This window comes from Pipistrellus kuhlii, unplaced genomic scaffold (genome assembly GCF_014108245.1).
Source record: "Pipistrellus kuhlii isolate mPipKuh1 unplaced genomic scaffold, mPipKuh1.p scaffold_m20_p_7, whole genome shotgun sequence".
Classification (NCBI taxonomy): Eukaryota; Metazoa; Chordata; class Mammalia; order Chiroptera; family Vespertilionidae; genus Pipistrellus; species Pipistrellus kuhlii.
Window position 1 is genome coordinate 20,021,348 of NW_023425573.1, and position 27,453 is coordinate 20,048,800.

The 27,453-nt window shown below is 39.3% G+C and overlaps 1 protein-coding gene across 5 annotated transcripts in view; it reads left to right on the forward strand.

Moving 5' to 3' along the window:
• Positions 1–26,636, forward strand: part of ACSL3 (acyl-CoA synthetase long chain family member 3) — a 45,516-nt gene extending 18,880 nt beyond the window's left edge. For 2 of the 5 annotated variants that reach the window (XM_036420927.2, XM_036420928.1), the window contains exons 3-15: positions 6,575–6,752; positions 8,430–8,539; positions 9,378–9,516; positions 11,259–11,409; positions 11,620–11,743; positions 11,973–12,044; positions 13,216–13,355; positions 16,077–16,249; positions 18,316–18,390; positions 20,260–20,451; positions 21,678–21,792; positions 24,178–24,335; positions 25,916–26,636. In XM_036420927.2, coding sequence (XP_036276820.1) covers positions 6,575–6,752; positions 8,430–8,539; positions 9,378–9,516; positions 11,259–11,409; positions 11,620–11,743; positions 11,973–12,044; positions 13,216–13,355; positions 16,077–16,249; positions 18,316–18,390; positions 20,260–20,451; positions 21,678–21,792; positions 24,178–24,335; positions 25,916–26,073 — 1,785 coding nt within the window. In that variant the 3' untranslated portion in view covers positions 26,074–26,636. The remainder of the gene's footprint in view (positions 1–6,574; positions 6,753–8,429; positions 8,540–9,377; positions 9,517–11,258; positions 11,410–11,619; positions 11,744–11,972; positions 12,045–13,215; positions 13,356–16,076; positions 16,250–18,315; positions 18,391–20,259; positions 20,452–21,677; positions 21,793–24,177; positions 24,336–25,915) is intronic. The other 3 variants (XR_004984841.2, XM_036420929.2, XM_045575717.1) reach the window with 3 other exon arrangements.
• Positions 26,637–27,453: the final 817 nt, after the last annotated feature.

Consider the following 27,453-nt stretch of genomic DNA (forward strand, 5'->3'; position numbering starts at 1 on the left):
TTGTCTACCAAGGTTTGGGATAAAATGTCTAGGGCAGTTTTGGGTATGAAACCCCAAACTCCTGGCAGTTCCAGAAGCACCTCTGTGTGCTTGAGATTGCTCTAAGTCAGTGTTTCCCAAACTTTTGACATATGTGTACCCTTTCTATAATTTTCGTAATGCTGAGTACCTCTCGTCAAAAGAAAAAAAATGGATGTATTAGGCGCAGCTAAGCACGGTGCAGTGCATATCCCCACCAAACTCTGGTGCAATGCGTACCCCCACCAAACTCTTCCCATACCCCTGGGGGTACACGTACCACACTTTGGGAAACACTGCTCTAAGTTTTAGGGTGGCACCTGCTGACTGTGATTTGAATGTAGCTTCCATTGGACACTTATCATATCTTGTCCTTGGGTTGTGGTAGTTGCATGGATTTTAAGAATTTCTTTTCACAAATACAGAAGAACCTGCCATTATTGATTTGAAGCAGGGGATAAGACATCCTAGAGGCAGTATAACATAGGGGTTAAGAATCTGGACTCTAGATCCAGAGTACAGGTTTAAATCTCAGCTTTTTTACTTACTAGCTAGGTATATGACTTTGGAAGAGTTATTTAGCAAATTTGCCTCAGTTTCTTTATTTGTAATATGGAGATAATGATCATGGCTGGTATTTATTAGCATTTCTTTGAAGCAAGGCTGTTGTAAGAGCTTTACATATATCAATCTAGGTGAAACTTACAATAGCTCTATGAGTTAGTGTTATCAGACTTTCTTTAGATGACAACAGGGATGCACAGATAGATTGAGTAACCTACCCACAGACATTACAGCTAGCAAGGGGTGAAGCTAGAATTGGAACCCAGGCTGTCTTGCTTTATTTGCGATTCATCAAACTTTTTCAGAAGTCTTGAAATAAACTCTGGTACAGAAATCCTATTATATTTTCTTGTTTGAGATTAGGCTCATTAGAAAGTGAATTAATATTTAGGTTTTGTGGATAATAGATGAGGCTGATATTTTCTGTTAGCATTCCTCAGTGGGAAAGGGTGCTGTGCTAAGGCTGCTTTCTGTCGGTCTGAGTGCCAGCTGTGGGCAGGTCTGCAGACTGGACAGTTGGTGTTCCCACTGCACGTTAAACAAGGTAGGCTTCTTTCTCCCTCTTGGTCTCATATGCACCCATTGTATTGCAGCAGGAACAGTGAAAAGGGGACCGTTTGCAGCTGATATAAGAGTGGAGTTGTGCAGGCCATGTGGCTTCTACGCGGGGCATTTATTTGCCAGCAGGGTGTGCAGATATATCTTTTGAGGAAGTGTGTCTTCATTTCATAGTTTCCATATTTGAAGACAATCTTTAATTAGGAGAAGGGAGCTAATGAGGTAGCAATATCTAAATGTTTCCTCTCCGTTTTGAGGGGTTGAGCTTTGGGAATTAATCCTAGAGTATATCTGATATGTTTGAGGCAAAGATACTCAAACCTTTATTTCCAATTAATGATCAGAAGCTTTGTTTCCATCTTATCCTTAAAGTATTTGAGCTACAAGTGAGGAGGTAAGGGAAGAACATAGGCAGTGTGATGATTCTGCTCTAACTTTGCCCACAATGAGGTGGGCATCAGCGTCATCAAGACAGGCCTCTTTCTAGGGGCACAAGTAGAAAGACAGCAGCAAAGAAGCAGAGGCTTGGCAAGTTCTTTCAGGACTGTTGTCTTACATTTTAAATGTCCTGCGGTTTTATGAGACTGTCACACAGCTAAACATCTGGGATGTGTCAGCATCTCCTGAGTGCAGACTTCCTAGCACCAAATACTTTGTTCCAGCATCTTTTGAAATGAACAGTGAAACTGTTAGATCTCCAGAACACCTCTAAAGTATGTGTACCTGAAATAGAACAAAGTCACAAAGAATAACAGAATAGAGCACAAGGCTGGTTCAGACATGGTGATCTAACCACCACCACCACCACCACCTCATTTTTTTCTTGTATTTTATACACATTAGAGAGAAGAAAATAAGGAATTATATAATCAGTGTGCTTACAGAGAGATTTCACTATGACATCCCCTCTAATTTACCCAAAAAGATAATAGAAGTTCTTATTTTTGTTTTTGGGGGTTGACTTTGCTTTCTTTTCCTCATTCTCAATGCCTACTTTTGTCTCATTTCTTGCTGCAGTCACATTTTTTACCTTGTTTACATAGTGCATGATACTCATTTTCTGAGTTATAGGACATTAACATCATAATTAATCTATGCAGTGGCCAGTGTTTGTGGTTTGGTTATTACTAGTACATTACTCTCCTAGACCAGAACTCTTAGTTCATCGTTTCATACTTGTTCCCCTCTATCAGCCCCTTTGTTAAAGGTACCACTCAAACCAAATGGCTCAAGGGGAAAAAAGCAGAAATGTGATCCTCCCCCTTTATATTCCTCCCCTCTCTTTAAAACTTGGCTTGTGCTTAAGTTCAGGAACATATGAGTTTAGATATTTGATAATGCTAATAATGAGACTCTTATCTCAAAAGAAAACAAAAATAAATCATTCTTATCCCTGTTCTGATCCACTCACACAGCTGCTGAGGCAGTCTTCTGTGAGCAGCTCACCTTTCCTCTACCCAGTCACATCCCAGCTCTCTTCTCTAGTGCAGGCAAAGCAGTGTGATTTAGTACTTGGGTCCTGGGAGAGGCTGCCTGGATCAGATTCTCATCCTGTTACTAATAGCTGGGTGATTTTGAGATTTATATTATCTCTGTGCCTCAATCCTCTGCTATGTAAAATAGCAATAATAATAGTAACTATGTCTAGAGTTACTGTAAGAGTTGAGTAAGCCAATTCAGCCCAGGAACATGACTTGCTTCATAGCCAGGTGCAAACATTTTACACTTTAACCAAATGTCTATGAAGCATTTTCCAGAGCCTCATCACGTTTGGTCCTCACAGAAGCCCTGGAGTAGGTAGATAGGAGACTCGGTGGAATCTTATTTTCATTAGCTGGAAAATGGAGATTTAAAAAGTTTAGAAACTGGACCTGACTGAAAAGTAAGAAATGATTTCAGATTTTCTCACTGCGCAGAATATAGTCAAATACTGCTGCAGTTAAATATTTTACCCTTTGTTCTTCCTGTGCAATCTACAATAATAATTTGCTTCATGTTACTACTGTGTTCCTGACAATCACCTGAAAGAGAAATTGGGGTGCTTCATTGGGCTGGAAAAAGTTGAACTAAATTAGAGAGCGGGTCTAATTAAGCAAGTTTATTTTATATATATAAAAGGCTAAGTTGACTAGTGCATGTGCGATATACATATAAAGCTCTCGCTGGTGCCAATCACATGTGTGTTTTGATCTGTCATTGTCGATTGAGAATTTGGTTGACACTTCTATTACAGAGAAAGGGTGAATAGCGATATTAAAATATTTCTTCTAATTAATTTTCTTTTAATGTGCATGAATTCGTGTACCAGACCTCTAGTTTGTTTATAATGATCTTTATTTGCAGAGAGAAAGGTTAACTGAAGCCAGCTGTACTTTGCTAAGGAGGCAGGAAAGTACATAATTTTGAAACATTTCTTTTCTAAATGGTTATAGTAAAAAAAAAAGTCCTGGTGACTATAGGGGTTAGGCTCTCAGTGACCCAGACAAGACTGGCTCATTCTTCAAGATCCTGAATGGTTATTTCAAGGTCCTGAATGGTTATTTATAGAATGTTATGTATGTTATCTTCATTTATTTTTATTGTTTTCTTTTGAGATAAGGGAAACTCATTATTAGCATTATCAAACATCTAACCTCATATGTTCCTGAACAAAGTAAATTAAGTTCTTACGTTCCAGGCAGTGCTAGTGTGAATGATAACATTGATAATTACACTGTCATGGAATAAAAATCCAGCCAATTAAATGTGAGGGAGGGAAGTTACTATATGGATAATCTTAATCCTCCCCTTAAGTTTACAGAGAAGAGGGACAGACCCAGGGGGTGTGTGCCCTTGAATTCTGTGCCCCAGGCGCTGTGCCTTATCCTAGTTCCCGCCCTGGCCCAGCCAGTTTTGAAGGACAGAAAGAACAAAGTTGTATTTACTGGAAGGGAGTCAGGGAGGAGGGCTGGAAATGAGCACAGGGAAGCCTGGACTGCTAGGTCCCTTAGGGCCTTTAGACCAGGTAAGGTTTTGGACTACATTTTTACCAGATAGGGGAAACTCTGTGGAGAACTAAACAGAGCAATAAGCTGATTTATATATTTAAAAAACAATAACACTAATGACTGTAGTGAGAATGGGTTGTAGAGGAATAAGAATGGAAGCGGGTTGCTTAGTTGGGATTCATTAGTTCAGGGGGAGAGATGGACTAGGGGTGGTCAGGAATGGACGTAGAAATTTGGGAAGCTCTTCGTAGCACAGTCCTTGTGAGTTTGGCTTTTGTCAGGGACACTTCAGCCATTGTAACACCTGGGGGACAGATGGTGAAGGTTATTGAACTTGGTGGTAGGTAGTTAAGGGAGTTTCTGTTTAATTTCAAATTTCTCAGTGAAGTATCATCACCTGGAAGTGGAGAGGGGTGGCAGAGGATGAGAAAATGAAGATGCTAGGGAAGTGGTGAGATCTATGATTCTGGATTAGCAGTTGTCAGAAGTATAGGCAAGGAATAAATAAACTTAATGTCAGGCTGGGCTCACCATAGGGACAAAATTAGGGTTAGAAACTGTTCCAGCACAAGTCAGGCAAAATTATGAGGTCCTCTAAAATGTAACATTTATGGGAAAGGTGACTACTGGAAGATTCAGTGTTTTAAAGAATTAAATGAAAGTCAGATTTTGTTATACTTGCATTAAACTCATGATTTGATTTCTTTGCCACAAGATGGCACCATCATATGGCTTTTCTTATTTGGACTATATATGTGACTAGAGGCCCAGTGCATGAATTCCTTAGCTTGGCCTGCGGAATTGGGCTGAAACCGGCTCTCGGACATCCCCTGCAGGGTCCTGGATTGAGAGAGGGCACAGGCCAGGTTGAGGGACCCCACCAGTGCATGAATGGGGCTAGGGAGGGATGAAGGAGGTTAGCCAGCCGGGGAGGGACCTCGGGATGGCTCCAGGGCATGTCTGGCCCATCTCGCTCAGTCCCGATTGGCTGGACCCCAGCAGCAAGCTAACCTACTGGTTGGAGTGTCTGCTCCCTGTTGATCAGAGCAACTGCTCTACCCATTGACTGCCTGCCCCCTGGTGGTCAGTGCACATCATAGTGTGCGGTTGAGCGGCCTTAGCATATCATTAGCATATTATGCTTTGATTGGTTGAAGGGATAACTGGACACTTAGCATATTAGGCTTTTATTATACAGGATGCCTTTTTGGAATACATATATTCTCTGACACTTAAACACTAGACATTTAGATTCTTGAATCTGGGAGTAGCTAGGAGGTAGCTCATGCTTATCTTTAGAGTGTAAAATTCTTAATTGCAATCCAGTTCCTGCATGTTTTGGCCCAATTCTCATCTGTCTTTTCACCCCCACAGAGCTCCTTTTGAAGTTTTGGAGCTCCCCATGCTGCACATGTTGTGGGGGTGAAGAGCAAGGTGAGAGTTTGGGACCACTAACATTACATAAGTATTTTAAACACAGTGTGTTATCCATCAAAATAACTATTTCTTAAGTTTATTATGGAATAGGACACTAGAGGGCAGCATTTATCCTTTTTCAATTTTTATCTCCATCTTATTTCTGAAAATCTCTTTAAATGTTGTATGCATTTTTTAAAATGAATATGGTTTGATGGTTTTCAGGTGTGTGACATATTGATGACAAAGCCGTATTTGAGAACTATATTTTTTGCAGTGAAAGGCGCTTTTAATTTAAATCAGTTTGCATGTAGTTGGGGATTTATTGTGTGATCTAACCTAAAGATAAAAACTAGATTTAAAAGGAGATTGTAACTAATGTAGGTTCAATGTTACCTGAACTTCTGGAAAGCACAGATGAAATATTGAATGTCTGGCAGTGCCAGTGAGCATTCTGGTCCAAACCTGTTCACTTCGCTTATCCAGTGTCAGATACAGCCATTCAAATTGAACCATCATAAACATTTTTCTTAGCCTGGGTCTGGCCAGTTTTCTTTTTGTGTATTGTATTTTACCATCTGATATTGAATCCAGGAATTCATAAGTAAAGAGAAAGTAAAATTTTGGTGTCAGTAATGTTTGATACTAGGCTAAATTTTAAATTATTAGCCAAATCCTTTAAGTAAATAAAATCTATAAGTGAATTATTAGTATATGACCCTTGAGCCACAAATGTGAGTTTAAGATCCTGTCAAACCCTGAATATTTTTGAAAACAAAAAACACCACCACCTCCTCACAAAAAAATAGTTAAAGATTTAGCATAAAATTTGAATTGTTATAGAAGATATCACAAAATAGCTAATTTTCAAAACAGATTTTTCACTTGAAACTTTTTGTTAAAAAATAGCTTAATTACATGCAAGCATAACTTTCTGACTTGTCAAAATTTGGAACACATCCTGGCTTTCTAGAAACTAATGTTTTGGTTATATTGAAAGCTATTTGTATGGTTTTTGTTTGTTTTACCAGGTTATTCTTGGACACTATAATTGGCTCTCCTATGAAGATGTCTACGTTAGAGCTTTGAATTTTGGAAATGGCTTACAGGTGTTGGGTCAGAAACCAAAGACCAACATTGCTATCTTCTGTGAAACCAGGGCCGAGTGGATGATTGCTGCACAGGCGTGCTTTATGTATAACTTTCAGCGTACGTGGGCTTTCTTTTTCTTGTCTTCTGGAAGAGTGGACCTACATTATTGTGGGAGAGATATACTGACTTTTATTATAAATATTTCACTCTTACGAGTAAAATTTTGATGTTATTTTTCACCTTGCATTCAGTCGGTGGAGAATTTGTTACTAAAATTACTGTTCTGTTTTTGGGAAAAGGAACTAGTTGTGGAATAATTGGTGCAGTCACTATAGTAAGTGGACTTGAATCTACTAATAGGGGACTGTCTGGGTATAATGAGCCGTGTCTATACACTGCTATCATCTCAAGATTTCCCCTTTGAAGGGAGCATCATTTTGTTAGGCAACTTCTATCAGAGGTAGCAGTTTCCCTTTACTTACTATGCTCAAATCCAGGTGCTAGGCTAAACAATAGATAATTTTTATATTGTGTTTGAGTAGTATTCATGATGCCTCAGTCTGTGAGGTAGTCTTGGAAGCTCAATTGAGAGTTCTTGGTGCCAAAATGTGATATTAAGTATGGACATCATCTTATCCTTTAGATTAGGATTGGGGAATGTCTGGCCTGCTGGCCATATCAGGCCTGAGAAATCATTTGGTCTGGTCCTGCCAAGGTATTAGGGGTGAGTTAATTAAATGGCTAAACAAATATAGCAGACTAATTTTTAAGTTGATAATTTTGTATGGCCCTGAGAATGATGTTAAAACTATCCAAATGGCTCCTGGCAGGAAAAAGATTCCTCACCCCTCTGTTCTAGATAAAACAGAAAAGGTACTTTTACTAGATTTCTTACTATAAAGGCCTTCACTATTTTTTCCCTTTTAAATTGTTACACCTTTTTATTTTCACAGGTTTAGGTTTATAAAGTGTTTCTTTTGAGAAGGTTGAAAATAATAATTTCTTGAAGTCACATTAAGTCTTACTCTATTGAGTTACCGTATTTTCCGGCGTATAAGACGACCCCCTAATTTTACAGTTAAAACATAGGCTTAGGCCTATATTCGCTGTATAAGACTACCCCCCACTTCAAAGGAAAGACTTACTTTGCCGTCAAGATCTGCAGGTAATTTTTGTGCAATTTTGGTCTTTTGCCCCCGATTTTCAGTTGACTTTTTTTCATTTCAAAGGTCGTCTTATATGCTGGAAAATACGGGTAAGCAGAAAGTAATGAAAAATCCACCATATTATTTAATTTCAATATTTTAAAGAATGTTTTTCTTTAGATTTTTTTGCTTTGGGATAAGCAGTACTGACACTTGTTCATGCTATTACTGTAACATGTAATAAGTTAAATCTGACAGTGTATTATCTTAATTGATATATATTTTTCATATTTTAGTACCAAGTAGTTAACATCTGAGATTTGACATTTTAGAAGTAAGATATGACTACTTCCCAATATGACAGTCCCATAGTAACATCTATAGGTGAAACAAAATAAAACTAAATAGTCTTAAATTTTAAAATATTGAAAACTTTGGGGGAAATTAGGATAGGCTAAGTAGGCATAATGTTAATTAGCATACTAAGAATTTTGGAAAACATTACAGTTAGATCATAAACTATGGACCTAATGATGGAGGGTTCAGTATGCTCCCTTCTGATTTATGTACACTTTCAAAGGCTTTACCTACGTTTAGTATACCCTTGAAATATTCACGTATTGACTTTTTGCCCTTCCTTTCCCTATAGTTGTTACGTTGTATGCGACACTAGGAGGTCCGGCAATTGTTCATGGACTAAATGAAACAGAGGTGACCAACATCATTACTAGTAAAGAACTCTTGCAAACAAAGTTGAAGGTGAGGACTGGAGTTGTTTTAATATCTGCCCGATACTTTTGAATTTTCAGTGTCATGAGCTCTATTGTTGATGTTTAGTTCTTTTATGATCTTTAAAACCCTTATCTTTATAAACTTATAGGAATATAATTTTATTCCTTTAGTAAAGAACAAGTGGATTTCATATATACTTATAACTAGTGCAAGAGAGTTAAAAATTTTTTAATATTCCCCTATCTAAGGTGGAGTTTATAAACCTTTCTTTATTGTGCTCATCTATTTTCTAGTTTATTTTTAATTAAATTTTAATTTTGAAGGGCTTTTTAAACTGATAATTTTATTTCTGAAGCATTGAGTTATTATGAGTTTTGAGAGTTTTTTAAAGGGAAAAGAGACTTTATGAAAACTACAGGAAAAATGGGTTTGTTTAATTTCTATTGTAGATAACTCCCCATTAAAAAATAATTTCTGATTAAAAAAATACGCAAGTTTATAAGTGAGTGCCATTCTTTCCCCTTCCTCTGCATCTGTTAGCCTCTTATTACATAAGGGGATTGGCTCCCCTGCAGCTTAGGCTGCCTGTGTTTACCTGCCTGTTTTGTGAGGAAGTAACTTTGTTGATCAGGGTTTTACCAAAGAGCAGAGATACCAGTAAATCTGGTGCTCAAGAATAGTGATTTAAATTTCAGACCAATATTTTTCCACCAGAAAAAGGGGTATTCCTACTACCCCCCTGTATTTTGAGGCAAGAAGTTAATAATTCATTGAATATGGTAAACTGCTTTCCTTGTGATCTGGACCACTTGCTAAGCTACTTCATGAAGAATAATGAACATGGTGAAAACTTGTGTGTTTCCAGGACATAGTTTCTTTAGCTCCACGCCTGCGGCACATCATCACTGTCAATGGTAAGCCGCCTGCCTGGTCCGAGTTCCCCAAGGGCGTCATCGTGCACACCATGGCCGCAGTGCAGGCTCTGGGGGCCAAGACGAGCACGGGTATGTCGCAGCTCCCTGTCCCGTCTGTGTGCTCTGCAGGGACCCCGCTTTCCAGAATAATTTCTAGACGGTTTCTCTGGGATTAAGATCACTCTGGGTATACTTCCATCTATTCTTTCAAGAAAGGTGTAAGGGAAAATGCAAGCAGTAATCTAGTTCTAAAAATAATATTTATTTGAATTTAGTTTTAAACATGTTTTACTTTGTATAATTTTTCCGTTTCCTTTTTCTGGTAATTTTAGATGGTTTAAAGTTAGTTTTATAAATAATGCATTAAACGTGACCTCTGTGGAACAATTATTTGTGAGTATTAAAAGATTGCTAAACCCAGATCCCTCCTTTTACTCTGTTCCAACTGTACCTTTTCCAGAGGGGACATCTTTTTATCCTCCAACTAGCACACCTAGGCACAGTGACTCCAGGATTTCCTTCTCTCAAATAGGTGTCAAGGGGACCATTGCCTTAGCAGATGTCACCTCAGAGAGGAAGTTCCAAGAAGTGGGATGAAGATGTGGATGTAGATTAGGGAGTGAGGACCTGAATGAGAACAATTGTTGAAAAAAGTGTCTGCAGGCAAGAGAAGAAGGGTTCACTTGGGAACATGTTGAAATTTCCCCCCTGCTTACTTAGGAATCCCACAGATCATTAACTAAGGCACCCACAATCCACTTCTCTTGGTCTACCCTGTCACCTCTGTAGGATGTTGGCTGCTGTCCTTAGATTTGTCAAATGGAGGACATTGTCCTTAATCCAGAATTCTGAGTGTAGCCAAGTTAACTTACCACTGTGAAGCAGAGAACATTTTTAGCAAATGTCTAGGTACCCTTGTTCACCCAACCCTAATTTTTAGTTTCATATATGGAATAGACTTTTATGTTCCTACCTCCTTCCTTGCCTTTCTTAAGTTAGCCACATAGCAGCTAAAGCGATCCTTGTCCAGGATGATGACAAAGCAACATTGCTTTCCCCCCAAGTGAAATCCTAAGTCCTAGCGCAGCCTTGAAGGCTCTACATGGTGTGGGCCCGCCTACTGCTTCCCCTTCCTTCCTGCTACTTTTCTCTTGCTCGTTCCTCCCCACCACACTTCCTACTGCTCTGTACTTACTATGCCAAGTACATTCGTATCTCGGGGCCTTTGTACCTGCTTATTTTCTACTTGAAACAATCTCCCACTCTCAGGGTTTTCCTGGCTCTTTCTCACTTTTTTTTTTTTTTAATGTTTTATTATTTTTTTAAAACATTTAAAATACATTTTATTGATTTTTCAGAGAGGAAGGGAGAGGGATAGAAAGTTAGAAACATCGATCTTCTGCCTCCTGCACACCTCTTACTGGGGATGTGCCCAACACCAACGTACATGCTCTTGACCGGAATCGAACCTGGGACCTTTCAGTCCGCAGGCTGATGCTCTACCCACTGAGCCAAACTGGTTCCAGCTCTTTCTCTTTCTTCAGGTCTTTACTAAAATATTAGTCCCAGAAAGGCCTCTCCTGACTTTTTTTTTAATCTAAATGGCTTTACTTGTCTTTATTTTTCTTCACAGCTTTTATTATATGATAGATTTATATGTTAGTCCATCCCAACAGACTATATGTTTCTTACGTGCCGGGACTTGATCTGTGTGATTACAATGAATAATTGTTGAATTGAGTTAATAAACACATTATTATAAAAAAAAAAAAATCAATGTTTTGGCTAGATTTCTTAGAAGCGTCTTGTGTATGTGTTTTTCTCCAATACAGAAAACAAACCTCAGAGCGCACCGGCGCCCTCAGATATTGCAGTAATCATGTACACAAGCGGGTCCACAGGACTTCCCAAGGGGGTCATGATCTCCCATAGCAACATCATTGCTGGCATCACGGGGATGGCGGAAAGGATTCCACGCCTGGGGTATGTCTTAGCGAGGAAATGCGGGGCAAGCCAGTGTTTATGTCTGTTACTGTAAGCCTCCCTGGCTCTCCTCTCACACAATACCACTTGTAGAGTCAAATTGATGCCCTGAGGGCCTTCCCATGTGCCTTCTCCAGCTTGCTCCCACTGTAGTCCCTTTCAGAGAGAGCGCACCTGACCGTTTCTTCTTCCATCTCCCTTTTCTTTCAGAGAGGAAGATGTTTACATTGGCTATTTGCCTCTGGCCCACGTGTTAGAATTGAGTGCGGAGCTTGTCTGTCTTTCTCACGGGTGTCGCATTGGTTACTCTTCACCACAAACGTTAGCAGATCAGGTAAATTAAGTGTCTGTGACTTGAGATACAAAAATATCAGTCATTTTTAACACATTTCCCCGGACAGTTTGGCACTATATTGTGAAGATGACAATTCATTTTAAATAAGCACTTGCTTTTTAGGTTATAAATAAGTTAAAATGATGAATTTATAATGTTTTTAATTTAAGTATTTCATTGAATTTTAAAATAAGAATCACTACATATAGATCATTTTCTCTCTCTCTAGTCTTCAAAAATAAAAAAAGGAAGCAAAGGGGATACGTCCATCTTGAAGCCAACACTGATGGCAGCTGTTCCGGTAAGAGCTGACCACTAATTAGTATTGAGTTCTCAAGAAGTGTCACCAGGTACAGACATAAATGCCAGTGGGAAAGATACTGTGGTTGAGGAGGTCATGTAGGGTTTATCCTCATTGATTTTTTTGTATCACTTGAAGCTCTATGGATATAGTCCGTCTTTATTATCATATCAGTGCCTTTCTCTAGATAGCTTCTTGTTCAAATTCTTTTAATGAGGTTTGTTTGCTATTTGTAGAAACCTGAAGCTCAGCAGGAGACAGGAGATAGGAGAGAAGAGTTAAGATCACCTCCTTTTAAGCAAGTAGTGTAATTACCTCCTGGGTCCTCAGGAAAGTCTAGCCTAGACACCAAAAAAATGGCTGAGAAGTTGGTGCCACTTTGAATGGGAGGGGCCTGAAAATAAGGTTAATGAAATTGAGACACAATGATTTTTCTCTCCGTATGTAAGTCTTATGTGGCTTTCTGATTTTGTTTAAAAGTGTTGGGAATTATGATCAGATATCTGAATGCTTATGTCTAAGTATAATTACATAGTTATTCCAAAATCAAACAAATGACCGGCGATTTTGGAATTTAAGTATATTGTTTTCTTAGTACTATCTTGCATTAAATTTTCAGTTCATGTAAAAATTCAATATAATTTGAAATTGTAGAGGAAAAACTATTTAAAGTCATTAAAGCATATTTCATAGTAGTAATAGGCCTAGCAAGCAAAATATAGCGCAGACAAGGAAAATTTCCTAGGTGCAGCATTGGAAGACAAAACCAGCCAAAATAACCCAAGGTCCTCTTGAGAGCGAAGAATGTGGTATTCTATAACTAAAATCATTTCCTATAGTTGTTTATTTACTTAATGAGTTCAGTTTTTAGTTGAGAATAAATGAGATGATAAAAAGCAATATAAAAAATCAGTAATGATATATTACAGCCCAAATGCCTTTTCTCTTTTTACTATTAATGAACATCTACTTAAATATTTGCTATTAAAAGTTACTTTCACAGAAATCTCATTTTTAAACTAATTTTGGCCATATCTTAAAAATGTATTCCTGATGGGATATATCTTTTGAAATATCTCCATATTGACATACTATTAATTTAATGTGAAGATTTTAATATGTGTAAGGCACCCGATAACATCATTAACTATATTAATTTTTATACATCTAGGAAATCATGGATCGAATCTATAAAAATGTCATGAATAAAGTAAATGAAATGAGTAGTTTTCAACGTAATCTGTTTATTCTGGCCTATAATTATAAAATGGAACAGATTTCCAAAGGGCGAAGTACTCCCCTGTGTGATAGGTAAGGAAAGGTTTTCCCTCGGGATAATTGAGTTGCTTTGTTCAGATCAATAACCCTGTTAATTGAAGTAATGGTAAGAAATAAATTTATTTTAAAAAGTAAGAGGGATACTTTTGGTGTGGCTCAGTGGTTGAGCGTTGATCTATGAATTAGGAAGTCATGGTTTGATTCCTGGTCTGGGCACATGCCCTTGTTGTGGGCTGAATCCTAAGTGTGAGATGTGTAGGAGGCAGCTGATCAATGATATTCTCCCTTATCATTAATGTTTCTTATCTCTTTATCCCTCTCCCTTTCCTAAATAAATAAAAACATAATTAAAAAAAATAAGAGGGACTCTTGAAAAATTCCATCTTGCATACGAATATGAGCAATTAAAATATTGCCATTTTATTTGACAAAAATTTCCACTTACTCGATTTAATAATGTGCTTACATTTTATATGGACACCAATGTGATTTTAATTATTTTAATTATTTGTCTTTGTTTTTAAATTTATTTCAATCCTATCTAATAAAAGAGTAATATGCAAATTGACCATCAATCCAAGACACAGATGGCCACCCCCATGTGTTCAAAGATGGCTGCTTTCATGTGGACACAAGATGGCCACCAGAAGATGGCTGGCAGGGGATGGCAGTTGTGGGCAGTTGGGGGGACCAGGCCTGCAGGGGAGGGCAGTTAGGAGTGACTAGGCCAGCAGGGGAGGGCAATTGGGGGCACCAGGCCTCTAGGGGAGGACAGTTGGGGGGGAGGACCAGGCCTGCAGGAAAGGGCAGATGTGGGCAATCAGGCCAGCAGGGAGGTCAGTTAGGGGGGACCAGGCTAGCAGGGGAGGGCAATTAGGGGCAATCAGGCCACCGGGGAGCAGTTAGGCATTGATCAGGCTTGCAGTGGAGTGGTTAAGGGGTGATCAGGCTGGCAGGCAGAAGCAGTTAGGGGCAATTAGGCAGAGGCAGCTGAGTGGTTAGGGGCAATTAGTCAGAGGCAGGTGAGTGGTTAGGGGCAATTAGGCAGAGGCAGGTGAGCAGTTGGGAGCCAATAGTCCTGGATTGTGAGAAGGATGTCTGACCTCCTGATCCAATGGGATCGGGCCTAAACAGGTGGTCGGACATCCCTCAAAGGGTCCAAGATTGGTGAGGATGCAGGCTGGGCTGAGGGACACCCCCAACCCCCATGCATGAATTTTGGGCACTGGGCCTTTAGTATGAATATAAAATGGCAAAACAATGTGACTAATTTTTTGTGCTTAAAGTGTTAAATGATCAGTTTTACTACAGATCTATTAATTTTTTGTTTTGTAGTGCTAATAGGGTAAAATTTAATTATATAATATTATAGAATTTAGAAATGAAAGTATTGTTTTCAAGATTATTTTTTATGGGAATACTTATGGCCTGGTGCACGAAATATGTGCACAGGTAGGGTCCCTAGGCCTGGCTGGCAATTAGAACTCCCTTCCCTTCCCGGGGGCAGGGGGTGTCCACCTCAGCCCAGCCTGCAGCCTGCACCCTCTCCAACCCGGGACTCCTTAAGGAATGTCCAATTGCCAGTTTAGGCCTAATCCCCGGGATTGGACCTAAACAGGCAATCGGACATCCCTCTCACAATCCAGGATAGCTGGCTCCTAACCACTTGTCTGCCTGCCTGCCTGATTGTCCCTGAATGCCCCACTCCCTGCCCCCCGCCAGCCTGGTCGCCCCCAACAGCCCCTTCCCACTGACCTCCCAACTGTCCCTTCCCTCCAGTTGGTTGCCCGTAACTGCCTCCCCTGCTGGCTTGGTCGCCCCTCACTGTCCCCCCTGCCGGCCTGGTTGCCCCCATCTGCCCCTCTTTCTGGTCTGGTTGCCCCCAACTGCCCCCCTGCTGGCCTGGTCGCCCGATGCAGCCTGCTGTTCAATCATTAGGTTGTCCCTCACTAACCCCCCTGCTAGCCTGGTTGCCCCACGAAGCCTGCTATTCAGTTGTTTGGTCATCCCTCACTAACCTCCCTGCCGGCCTTACTGACCTGCGCAGCCTGCTGTTCAGTCTTTAGTATGAGGGCGTCCTGACCAATTTGTCTATTACTCTTTTATTAGTATAGATGATTGCCACTTGGTCTTCGCTTTTTTCAAAGTTACTTAAAAAACAACAACAATAAACACTTCTTTTGACCAAGGTTGTAAGTAATCTTTTATTAGTGTATTTTCAGAAACATTTCAATTAAATATTTGAATTATTTTCTTTTTTTAATTTACCAGATATTAAAAAAAAATAAACTTATTGGAACTTGATTTAGTGAATTTTTAAAAAAAGTTAGATTGCTGTATATAAATATGTAGACATTTCTAATGAAGTAAGCTAAAGCAAAAAATATAATTAGCTTTTAATACTAAAATTTAAAAATAAAATAGGATTATTCAGTATTAGTATCATATAATGTGTAGTGTAGAATAATATAAAACAAATTGCTCTGTCCATTAGCAAGGGTTTTCCATTATTATATAAAATTAAATCTGACAGTTTTGAATTCAAATATTGAAAAAGTTTTAAGAAAAGGTCATGTCTTTATTTAGTTGAACTTTTAAAATTTAAGATTTAAGTAGGGGGTTAAGAGAATCTCTTGAATTGGGTGTGTGGCCGTGGATAAGGCACTCCTATCAAAATTGGGAGATAAGTCTAAATGATTTGGGGGATTCCATTCAGCTTTAAAACTCTGTAATTTCTCTGATTAATTTTTCTAGGTTTATTTTCCAGAAAGTTCGGAGCTTGCTGGGAGGAAATATTCAGCTTTTGTTGTGTGGAGGCGCTCCACTTTCTGCAACCACACAGCGATTCATGAATATCTGCTTTTGCTGTTCCGTTGGCCAGGGCTATGGGCTCACTGAGTCAGCTGGGGCTGGAACAATTACAGAAGGTTAGTGCTACCACAGAGTGGAGTGTCCAGCAGAGGCTGGGTACTCCGACTCACATTTTTGGATATGGGTTGTTTTCTATAAATATGTAGAAGAGGGTTTATGGTATGTATGTTTCTGGCACTGTAGCGGTAAAGCCCATGTTTTATGATACTTGACATAAGGGTTTAGAATGTATTAGGTATATCTAATAGCAATTCAGCTAGAGGAGTTTCTCATACTAAATTATAAACTAGGAAATATTATAAACTAACTAGAGGCCCGGTGCACAAATTTGTGCATTGGTGATGTTCAGCGGGCTGGCCAGTTGGGTCAGGCCAGCTGGGGGTAGGGGATGCAGGAGGTTGGCAGGCTGGCCCTGCCCCCCAAAAAGGGTGGGGGGGGGGCGGTCGGGGGCAAGGCCAGCCAGGGATAGGGGCCGGGGGCAGTTGGTGGGTCGGCTCCACCCCCAATTGACAGGAGAACCATTGGAGGGCCAAGCTGGCCGAGGGGGAGGGCTGCGGGCTGTTGCCAGCTGGCCTCGCCCCCTGGTCAAACCCTCGTTGGAGGGGACAATTTGCATATTAGGCTTTTATTATATAGGATTAGCATTCTGGAAAAGAAGTTTTATTAAAAATCATTGGCTGTATTCTGTATATTTATTACATCAGTTCTTAAGTAATGTAGAAAATTAATGTGTTTTGTCTAGTTGTTTAGGTATGTGTATTAAGGCTCAAATTCAGAAATGTTTCTTGCAGGGGGGTGGTGTGAGGGGGTAGGGGTAGGGTGTAAAATAGAGAGAAAGGTCAAGAGAATATAGTTTTCATCCTTCCCATGATGATGTGGTTGAGGAGATCCTCTTGCTCCCCAGGTGGTTCCCAGGTGAACCCCATAGGGCCTCATGTATCCCTTTTATGGGAGGAAGTTACTTTGCTTCCCCTATTAGAGAAAGCTGTGTTTCTGCTTTGAATTTTCTGGATACCGATAGATATTGAACCTCTTCACTGCTGATTTTTAAAAAATATATATATTTTTATTGATTTCAGAGAGGAAGGGAGAGGGAGAGGGAGAGAGAGATAGAAACATCAATGATGAGAAAGAATCTTCGATTAGCTGCCTCCTGCAAGCCCCCCAGTGGGGATTGAGCCCACAACCTGGGCATGTGTCTTTGAACGTATTCGAACCTGGGACCTTCCAGTTCTCAGGCTGTTGCTCTATCCACTGAGCCTAACCAGCTAGGGCTGATTTTTTCTTATTTACCTTGAGTACTCTTCATATGCCAGGTTTATCTTGCATTACTCCTGTATTTTCCTATTTTAAATTATATTATCTGTATTTTACATTTTTTTTGTTTTGTGGGAAATAAGCAAGCACTCTTTAAGTATATGCATATATGGTTTCTTTTCTTGAGAATCTTAATTTCTTTTTTTATGATTCACATTGAATGTGTGTTGAATCAGTTACGGTTTGTTATAAATGAAACTCTGTAAAGTATTAAATATTGGCATTTTATTTCTGATAAATGGTAGGTTCTTTTCCCAAATTCTTGAAAATCAGCCATCTTAATCTCCAGCCTGGTCTTTGAACTCTCACTGTGTGAATTTAAATAGGGTGTGGTGGCATAACTGCTATGTAGGGAGGCTTCTGAGGTCTTCATTTCTTAAGATGGGGTGCTATAAAATCATGAACCAGGCAGCTTCTTAACGAGAGAAACAGGCCCTGGTGTAAAAAAAAAGTGGCAGGTGAGGAAGCTGGGGACCTGGAGCGGGCTATGTGCCTGCCCTCTGATGGGGACTGTAATTACTGATGTGCTGGGAATGTGGGCCCATTGTTCCTGGAGATTGCATCCTTACATGTAAAATGTCTTGATTTTTTAAGTGTCAAGAATCAGCTTAGATTAAAAAACAAAGCAAAACAAAAGAAAAACTCTGTGGGCCACCAAGCCTGTGGTTCACCAATTTGTGACCTGCTTTTAAGGATTCTCTGGGGATATCTAAACTTTGAGATAAATCATTGTTTTTGGTAATTTAAAAAAATGAAGCCATTTATTAACTACTGTAACCAAGACTTTTTTTCATTTGTCTTTTAGTGTGGGACTACAATACCGGCAGAGTGGGAGCACCATTAGTTTGCTGTGAAATCAAATTAAAGAACTGGGAGGAAGGTAATAACATATTTTAACCACAAAACATTAATGCGTATAGAATTAACTTTAAAATTAGTATTGTGCTGCCTGGCAGCCAGTATAGTTTAGTGTTTGAGTGTCGACCTATGAACCCAGAGGTCACGATTTGATTCCTGGTCAGGGCACATGCTTGGGTTGTGGGCTTGATTCCCAGTGTGGGGCGTGCAGGAAGCAGCCAGTCAATGATTCTCATCATTGGTGTTTCTTTTCTTTTTTAAATATATTTTATTGATTTTTTGTACAGAGAGGAAGGGAGAGAGATAGAGAGTTAGAAACATCGATGAGAGAGAGTCATCGATCAGCTGCCTCTTGCACACCCCCTACTGGGGATGCGCCCGCAACCAAGGTACATGCCCTTGACCGGAATCGAACCCGGGACCCTTCAGTCCCCAAGCCGATGCTCCATCCACTGAGCCAAACCAATCTCGGCATCATTGGTGTTTCTCTCTCTCCCCCATCCTCTCTGAAATAAATAAAAATGTATTTTTAAAAATTAGTATTGTGCTTCATTTTCTTCCTTATTTAGAATACTCAAAATGCTCATTTTTGTCCCTTATTAATAGGTATATTTTATCTACAGCGGTATGGGTGCATTTACTTTGCTTGATTCAAAGATGATCCTGAAGAATTGTAATTTTTTATTTTGCTTATTATTAGTAAATACAAGTAACAATTATGGCAAAAATGTTCTAAATAAATATGTCAGGCATAATCATAACTTTTATAGAATCAAATTAATAAAATTTAGCCCTTATTGATTTGGCTCAGTGGGTAGAATGTCAGCCTGCAGACTCAAGAGTCCCAAGTTTGATTCTGGTCAAGGGCATGTACCTTGGTTGTGGGCACATACCCAGTAGGGAGTGTGCAGGAGATAGCGGATTGATGTCTCTCTCTCTCTCATTGATGTTTCTGACTCTCTGTTCATCTCCCTTCCTCTTTGTAGATGGTCAATAAAAGATATTTAAAAAATTAATAAAATTTTACATATTTTTTCTTTTGTCATCTTTTCCACAAGGTCTTCAGAATTATCAGAAGGAAATTTTTACTATAATTTCCTAAAAATCTGTTGTTGTATGCACTTAAATATTAATTACTTTTTAAAAAATCCTCACCTGAGGTTTTGTTTCTTAATTGATTTTTGGGAGAGGACAGAGGAAAGAGAGAAACATTGATTAGTTGTACCCCAACCAGGGACTGAACCCACAACCTAGGTATGTGCAACCTTTTTTTGGTTATCGGATGATGCTCCAACCATTTGAAAGTTTTTATTTGACCCTGTTAACATGTAAATATTATTTATGATTTGTTTGAATGCTTTTTTTTTCTTTTATAGAAAGTAAAGATAAAAATTCTAAGGCTGAGATGTAATTTTTTATTGAATACGTTTAATAAATTTAAACTTGAATATTCTGAAATTATCTGTAAGAAAACATCTTGTAAATATGTAGGAATTTGATACAGAAATTTATTATTCTCTTATTAAATACATGATTTACTACTTTTATTAGTATGATATTTAAGAATCTCTACAGAATTTTTAAAGTTTACCTGTGTAGTGATGTAATTATTTTATACAATAGATGTTAGATTTTTGAATAATTTTCTCCTCAGAATAGTAGTTTAAAAGCATAAGTACTTCGTTTAAGCAACTGGAGTTTCGTACCTAAAACTTCAGTTTTTTACATAGATGAATTTTGTTAATTCATAGTATCTGCCTTATTTCCTTTGGGAAATTCTAATTGCATTGAAATCAGATTTCCCTGTTTAGAAAATAACAGTTTCAAATTTTCACATGATGCATAGAGGGATAAAAATTCCAAATTAACTCTAAATTATTCTGCTTATTAGGTGGATACTTTAATACCGATAAACCACATCCCAGGGGTGAAATTCTTATTGGTGGCCCGAATGTGACAATGGGATACTACAAAAATGAAGCAAAAACAAAGGCTGATTTCTTTGAAGATGAAAACGGGCAGAGGTGGCTCTGTACTGGAGACATTGGGGAGTTCGATCCTGATGGTTGTTTAAAGATTATTGGTGAGTGTCTCCTATTTTTTTGTGAACATGGTGGGTATATTTAGAGAAACTGCTTAATAATGTAAGAATGTATATTTATGAAATGTTGGTATGGCCTGTTGCATCATCCATAGAATATAAAAGTTTATAGTTCGGGGTGTGTGGAATTATAAAGTGAGACAGATAATATCTGTTCAGCAGCAGTGATATCTTATTATTAGTTAACCCTTAAAGGGTCAGATTTGTGATAGGGAACATTGTTTTTTGTGACTTCTTTGATGTCTAGAAGTTATTGGACATGTTCTCTCTCCTGTCAGGACATGACCTTGCCTCACCTGTGAGATCAAAGGAAGGCCTGACAGCTTGATGGGGTGGCAGATACCTTCTCCTGCTCCTCCCTGAGGTTCTATTCCTCAATCACTGGCATTTCTCGCCCAGTCATGACTGGAGGCCTAGGAGAAGATGCTTAGTCAGCTCCCCATATCTAACCCACAGCTCATTGATTGACCTGACATAGGCCTCAAGAGCATTCTCTCTGTTTCTCTTCTCCTGGTAGTATGTTAGGTTGCCCCTTCTGTGATCATATAAATGCTGACCCCAATGGGCCACTTCCTGGTGACACCTGTTAGTGGCTCCTAGAGGCTCAGTTCGCCTGCTATGTGGCCTGGTTCACCTCTGCACTTTCATCTCCACTTCCGGTGGTTTCTTCCTTCTCTACTGAGGTAACTTGAGCTGGCACATCTCTTTTCTCTGCCAGCACTGGTCCACTTGACTGTTGCTCAATCTTTCCACAAGACTCAGCTCAGGTATCCCTGGCAGGAATATTTTCCAAAGCAGCAGGTGGGAGAGTCTTAACGCAGCACTACCATAGCTCATTGGAGAGAGAGGTTTTTGCAACATGAATCTCTCCAGGTAGAGTGATTGTTCAGGTGGCACTGAGTATATTCTTTACCTCCCTGGTATTAATATATACCAGGAACATACCTGTTCAGTGGAATATAACCAAAACCCTGATGAGGGGAGAGCCCTTATTTAGGAGCTAATTAAAAAAAAGAAAGAAAATATATATATATAATAATGTCAAAATTAGGACTTAGTTTTATTACATACTTTTATTTTTAGCATAAGTATTTTAATGAACTTAATTGGTAGCAAACTGCTTAGAGAATGGCCAGTATTTATGTGTCTTAAAGGTGTTATTAATGTTATCCTGCCATATATCCCTCTCCCGGCCTTGTCTTGCACAGATCGTAAAAAGGACCTGGTAAAACTCCAGGCAGGAGAATATGTTTCTCTTGGGAAAGTAGAGGCAGCTTTGAAGAATCTTCCACTAATAGATAACATTTGTGCATATGCAAACAGGTAAGAAAGTAGGATTCATGCAACTTTTACTTAGAACATTTGGTGCGCTATTGGCATTTCCTTGGTATATGGGTCTTCTTTGTAAAATTGTACCAAGAATTCTTCCTTCTTATCTGTTGTCTCTGAGAACAACCTCTTCTCATTACAGCCATTCACCCACCGATTCTTCCCTTTTCATGCTTCCATCTTCATCTTCCTCTGTGTCTGTTTTCTGCTTTATATCTCACTGCAGTGTCTTCTGTGGTAGGGAGGTGAAGAAGAGAAAGTCCTCCTTCCTGCCGCCTTGGGACCTCTAGCTACCTGTCCCTCTGCACAGGGCGGCTTCCCAGAGCCAGCCCAGAGGAAAGGGAGTAAAGAAAGGAATTGGGGGTGTTAGCCTGCTTGGGATCCTGATCAGGGCTGAGGGCTTCTTCCTTAGGCTTTGTTAAAGCCCATGATGACTTAGAGTAGTGTGGGCAAACTCATTAGTCAACAGAGAGGCAAACCGTGGCTCGCGAGCCGCAGTTTGCTGACTACTGACTTAGAGGCAGCTGGGAAGGGGAGTTTAAAGTTAAAATCCTAGAGATGCATTCTCAGAAAATATGTTGGATTTTATTTACCTATATTTTTTCCATTGATTTTTAGGAAGAGTGGTATAGTGGAATAGAGAGGCAAAGACAGAGGGAAACATTGATGTGAAAGAAACACATTGATTGGTTGCCTCCTGCATGAGCCTGTCCAGGGCTCAGGCCAGGGAGGAGCCTGCAACCAAAGTGAAAATGTGTTGGATTTTAGATTGGTGTTCTGATTACACTTTCCCTGGCAGTAGTACATGCTGTAATTATTCTCCAATGTAATGACCAAGTGTTGTATGGCCAGCCTAGGAACCTGACTACAGCAGTTTGTATAATAACTAGAAGCCCGATGCACGAAGATTCGTGCTAGAATGGGCTTTCCTTTCTCTGGCTGCTGGCACTGCCTTTTCATTCTGGCCTAGCCCCACCTTCCCATGCTGCCCAGAGACCCTGAGAGACCAGGGGTGGGGCAGAACACCATGGTGATGATGCAAGCACCCCACCCCCACCCCCGTCATTTGGTGCCTGTATTGCAAATTGACCTCCATCTTCGTTTGATTAATTTGCATATCACTCCTGATTGGCTGGTAGCGTAGCAGAGATATAGGGTCAATTTACATGTTTGTCTATTATTAGATAACACTAGAGGCCCGGTGCACAAGATTCATTGACTGAGGTGGAGGGGTTGTCCCTCAGCCAAGCCTGTACCTCTTATAGTATGGACTTCTCGGGGGATGTCCACCTACAGCAGAGGTGGGAGAGGCTCCTGCCACTGCCGCTGCACTTGTCAGCCGTGAGCCAGCTTCTAGCTAAGGCACTGACCACCAGGAGGCAGCTTTTGCATTGAGTGTCTGCCTCTTAGTGGTCAGTGTGCTCCACAGTGACCGGTCATTCCGCTATTTGGTGAATTTGCATATTATGCTTTTATCATATAGGATTATGAAAAAATAAGCTCTGGTATCAGAAAATCCATTTTTGAAACAGACTTTGAGGTATAGCCCCAGTTAGATTTATTACATTTATATATAAATGATTTGGCCCTTTAATTATTTTTGTTAATGAAGCCATAGATCTGGCTTCTACTTGTGTGTTATTAACCAGAATTGCCCTTCTCTTCCTGCTGTTGTTGCTATGTTATGACGTTCCTGCCTTTAGAAGACAACTTGGCTCCTCTTTCTTTTCTTTTAAAAAAAATATATTTTTATTGATTTCAGAGAGGAAGGGAGAGGGAGAGAGAGATAGAAATATCAATGATGAGAAGCAGTCGTTGATCAGCACGGCCCCACCGGGGACAGAGCCAGCAACCTGTGCATGTGCCCTGACCAAGAATCAAACCATGACCTCCTGATTCATAGGTTGACACTTAACCACGGAGCCACGCCGGCTCGGCTTGGTTCCTCTTTCAACAAATTCTCATGACAACAAATGAAAATCAGCATAATCACATTGCGTTGATTTATTGCCAACTTGCTTTAGATAAAACTTATTTACATTACCTTTTAGTTTTGTTTAACCTGTTAATGTGAATTACTGATTTTTTTAAAAGATGAATTTTCTTTTTAAAATGTATACATGGCTCTATTCATGTGTATATTTGAAAATGATCATGAAATAAGGTTTATTTAGCAAAGAACTCTGCCAAAGCCTTGGGATGTGCTGAGTCAGACAGAAAAGGTGGCTGTTGCAGAACTCAGTATGCCAGTGCCCGGTATGCCTCATGCATTTTCTGTAAAGCAGAGAAGGATTGGTTACTAAAATGTCAGTGTAATCAAAGTCAGTTAAATGGTGTGCCATTCAATGACCTTGCTAAGTTATCCTTTGTCTATTTCAGTTACCATTCTTACGTCATTGGATTTGTTGTGCCAAATCAAAAGGAGCTAACAGAACTTGCTCGAAAGAAAGGACTTAAAGGGACGTGGGAGGAGCTGTGCAACAGCTGTGATATGGAAAATGAGGTACTCAGAGTGCTGTCTGAAGCTGCTATTTCAGGTGAGGGATTCTTTCTTAGATTCTGTGAACTGAGGTGGGATGAGAGCACTTAAATCATCCTATTATATTACAAGGCATAGGAAACCAATTATAGTTTCCTACCATTATTAGAACAGACTTCTCAGTTCCCCTTTAAGACCCTGCAACACACAGGTCATCCATCCCATGATGCACATGCCTCAGAATGTTCTCATCGTGCAGCTTCATTTTCTCGGTTTTTCTCACTGTTTCCAAAGCCCTGCTCAGTGTCCTGGCCAGCACAGCCCCCAGGGAATTGTCTGATATTCTTCTCTACACTTTCTGTACTGGGAGTTATAGAAAGAACACTTTGAGCTGTTCTGAATAATGCTGCTATGAACATTTTATACAAGTTTTTGTGTGGATGCATTTATTTCTCTTGAGTAAATACCTAGGAGTTGCTGAGCCTGTGTTAACTTTGTTGGACCTTTTGAGAATCTATCAGACTATTTTATAGAATATTTTTTCCCAAATTATTTTCTAAAATGGTAGCACCATTTTACATTCCCATTAATGTTGTATGAGGCTTCCAGTGCATCCTTGCCAATACTTGTTATTGTCCGTCCTTTTGATAGCTATCCTAGGGGTGTGGAGTGGTATTTCATTGTGATTTTGATTTATGGCTCATGATATGGAGCATCTTTTCATGTACTTGTTGGCCATTGTATAGCTTCTCTGGGAAAATGTCTATTTAGCTCCTTTGCCCATTTTTTAATGAAGTTATTTATCTTTTTATTATTGAGTCTTATCAGTTATTTATTCTAAGTCCATTATTAGGTGTGTGAGTTGTAAATATTTTCTCCTCTTCTATTGATTGTTTTTTAATTTAAAAAATGTATTTTATTGATTTTTTACAGAGAGGAGGAGAGAGGGATAGAGAGCTAGAAACGTCGATGAGGGAGAAACATTGACCAGCTGCCTCTTGCACACTCCCTACCGGGGATGTGCCCACAACCAATGTACATGCCCCTGACCGGAATTGATGGGACCTTTCAGTCCGCAGACTGACGCTCTACCACTGAGCCAAACTGGTTTCGGCTGTTTTTTAATTTTTTGATGGCATCCTTTAAAGCACAACAGTTCTAAATTTTGATAAGATACAGTTTATTTAAAATTTTCTTCTGTTGTTTATACGTTTGGTGTCACATCTGATAAACTATCGCCTAATCTAGGTCACAAAGCTACCCCCAGTGTTTTATAGTTTTCACTCATACGTTCAGGTCTTACTCCGCTTGGAGTTAATTTTTATATGTGATGTGAAAAAGGCATCCAACTTCATTCCTAATCCAAATCACAGGGCTCAAGTTTACAGCACAGACCCAGTGGGTTATATAGATTAAGAAACTTACTGTAAGGAGTTGGTGTACATGGTTATTGGGTCTGGTGGCAGGGTTGGGACTCTGGAAGTCAGACTAGCATTTCTGAGGGATAACTTGATTGGAAGTGAGATTCATGGGTGGTTGTTCATGCATTTTGATGGGTGCTCAGGACTCTTTGATAGGAATTTCAGTGCTACATTTTTCATGACTTTGCATTTGTATTTTTTTCCCACACCATCTCAGCAAGTCTGGAAAAGTTTGAAATTCCAGTGAAAATTCGTTTGAGCCCTGAACCGTGGACGCCAGAAACTGGTCTGGTGACAGATGCCTTCAAGCTGAAACGCAAAGAGCTTAAAACACATTACCAGGCGGACATTGAGCGAATGTATGGAAGGAAATAATTATTCTCTTGGGCATTAGGTTGCTGCAGGGAGCTCAGATCAAATAGGAAAATACTTGAAATGCACGTCTCAAACTGTGAGGCAAACTCCATTCCTCATACTAAACCTAAACTGTTACTTCTCATGACATCACCATTTTTAACTGGCAGGACGAGTAAAATATTAAGACAGCAAACCTGTGTCTGTCTCTTCTTTCTTCCCCTCCTGCAGTTTCCTTTACCCCCAGGACTGCACTTGTCGGCATGATGAGTCTCCTGAATCATACGGGGAACAGTGATTTTAAAACCTCAAGTTTTTAAACATGATTTATATGTTCTGTATAATGTTCCGTTTGTAACTTTATAAAGTTTGGATGTATAGAGGGATAAATAGGAAATATAAGAATTGGTTATTTTGGGGGTCTTTTTTACTTACAGTATTTAAAAAATGTAAGGTTATGAATGTGAAATTATGTAAATTTCAAATGCTTATGAATCAAATCATTGTTGAACAAAAGCTTTGTTGCTGTGTAATTATTGTCTTGTATGCATTTGAAAGAAATAAATATACCCACACTTACGTTTTAAGAAAATAAGACTTCGTGAATATATGCCTGACAGTGTCTTCTTTTATACATTAATATATATATATTGATTTCAGAGAGAGTAAAGGAGAGGGAGAGAAAGAGAGGTTAATGATGAGAGTCATTGTCAGCTGCCTTCTGCTCACCCCCTACTGGGGTTTGAGCTGGTAACCCAGGTATGTGCCCTGACCTGGAATCGAACACTTATCTCCTGGTTCATGGATTGATGCTAAACTGCTGAGCCACACTGGCTGGGCTATTCATTTATTTTTTATTAGATAAAAATGAAGTTTGGTTGGTGCTGCATGGAATAAAATAGCAATAGAGGGTTCTGATTTAATAGTAAAGAAGAAAGCACAGCAAGTGCAGCTGGGTAACTTGTCTTGGGTAGCTTACCCTCAAAGTATTTAGTCTTCTAGTTAGCTGTTGAAATGAGGAAGCAGTTCTGTTTCACTTCCAAATTAGGATCCTTTGTTTTGATGGCTTGCACTGATGTGTGTGTGTGTGTGTGTGTATGTGTATGTTGGTAGCTTATTGAAAAATATTGATAATCCTTTCTATCAAAAGTTGTCTATATTCGAAAAATGAAAAAACTTAGAATGCTTAAGATAATAGTATTCTCAACTAATTACATGAGAACTTAATGAGGTGAGTTAAGACTTGTAGGTTTTTATGCTTGTGTGCAACTTATTTGTGATGCTAAAAATATTGCTTGTGTAATACAGTCTTTTCATATGTATCACTTGTCTATTGTTATTTGAGCATTATTAAAAGTAATATTGCACTGATGAAGATGTGTTCAACTTAAGACTAAGAAA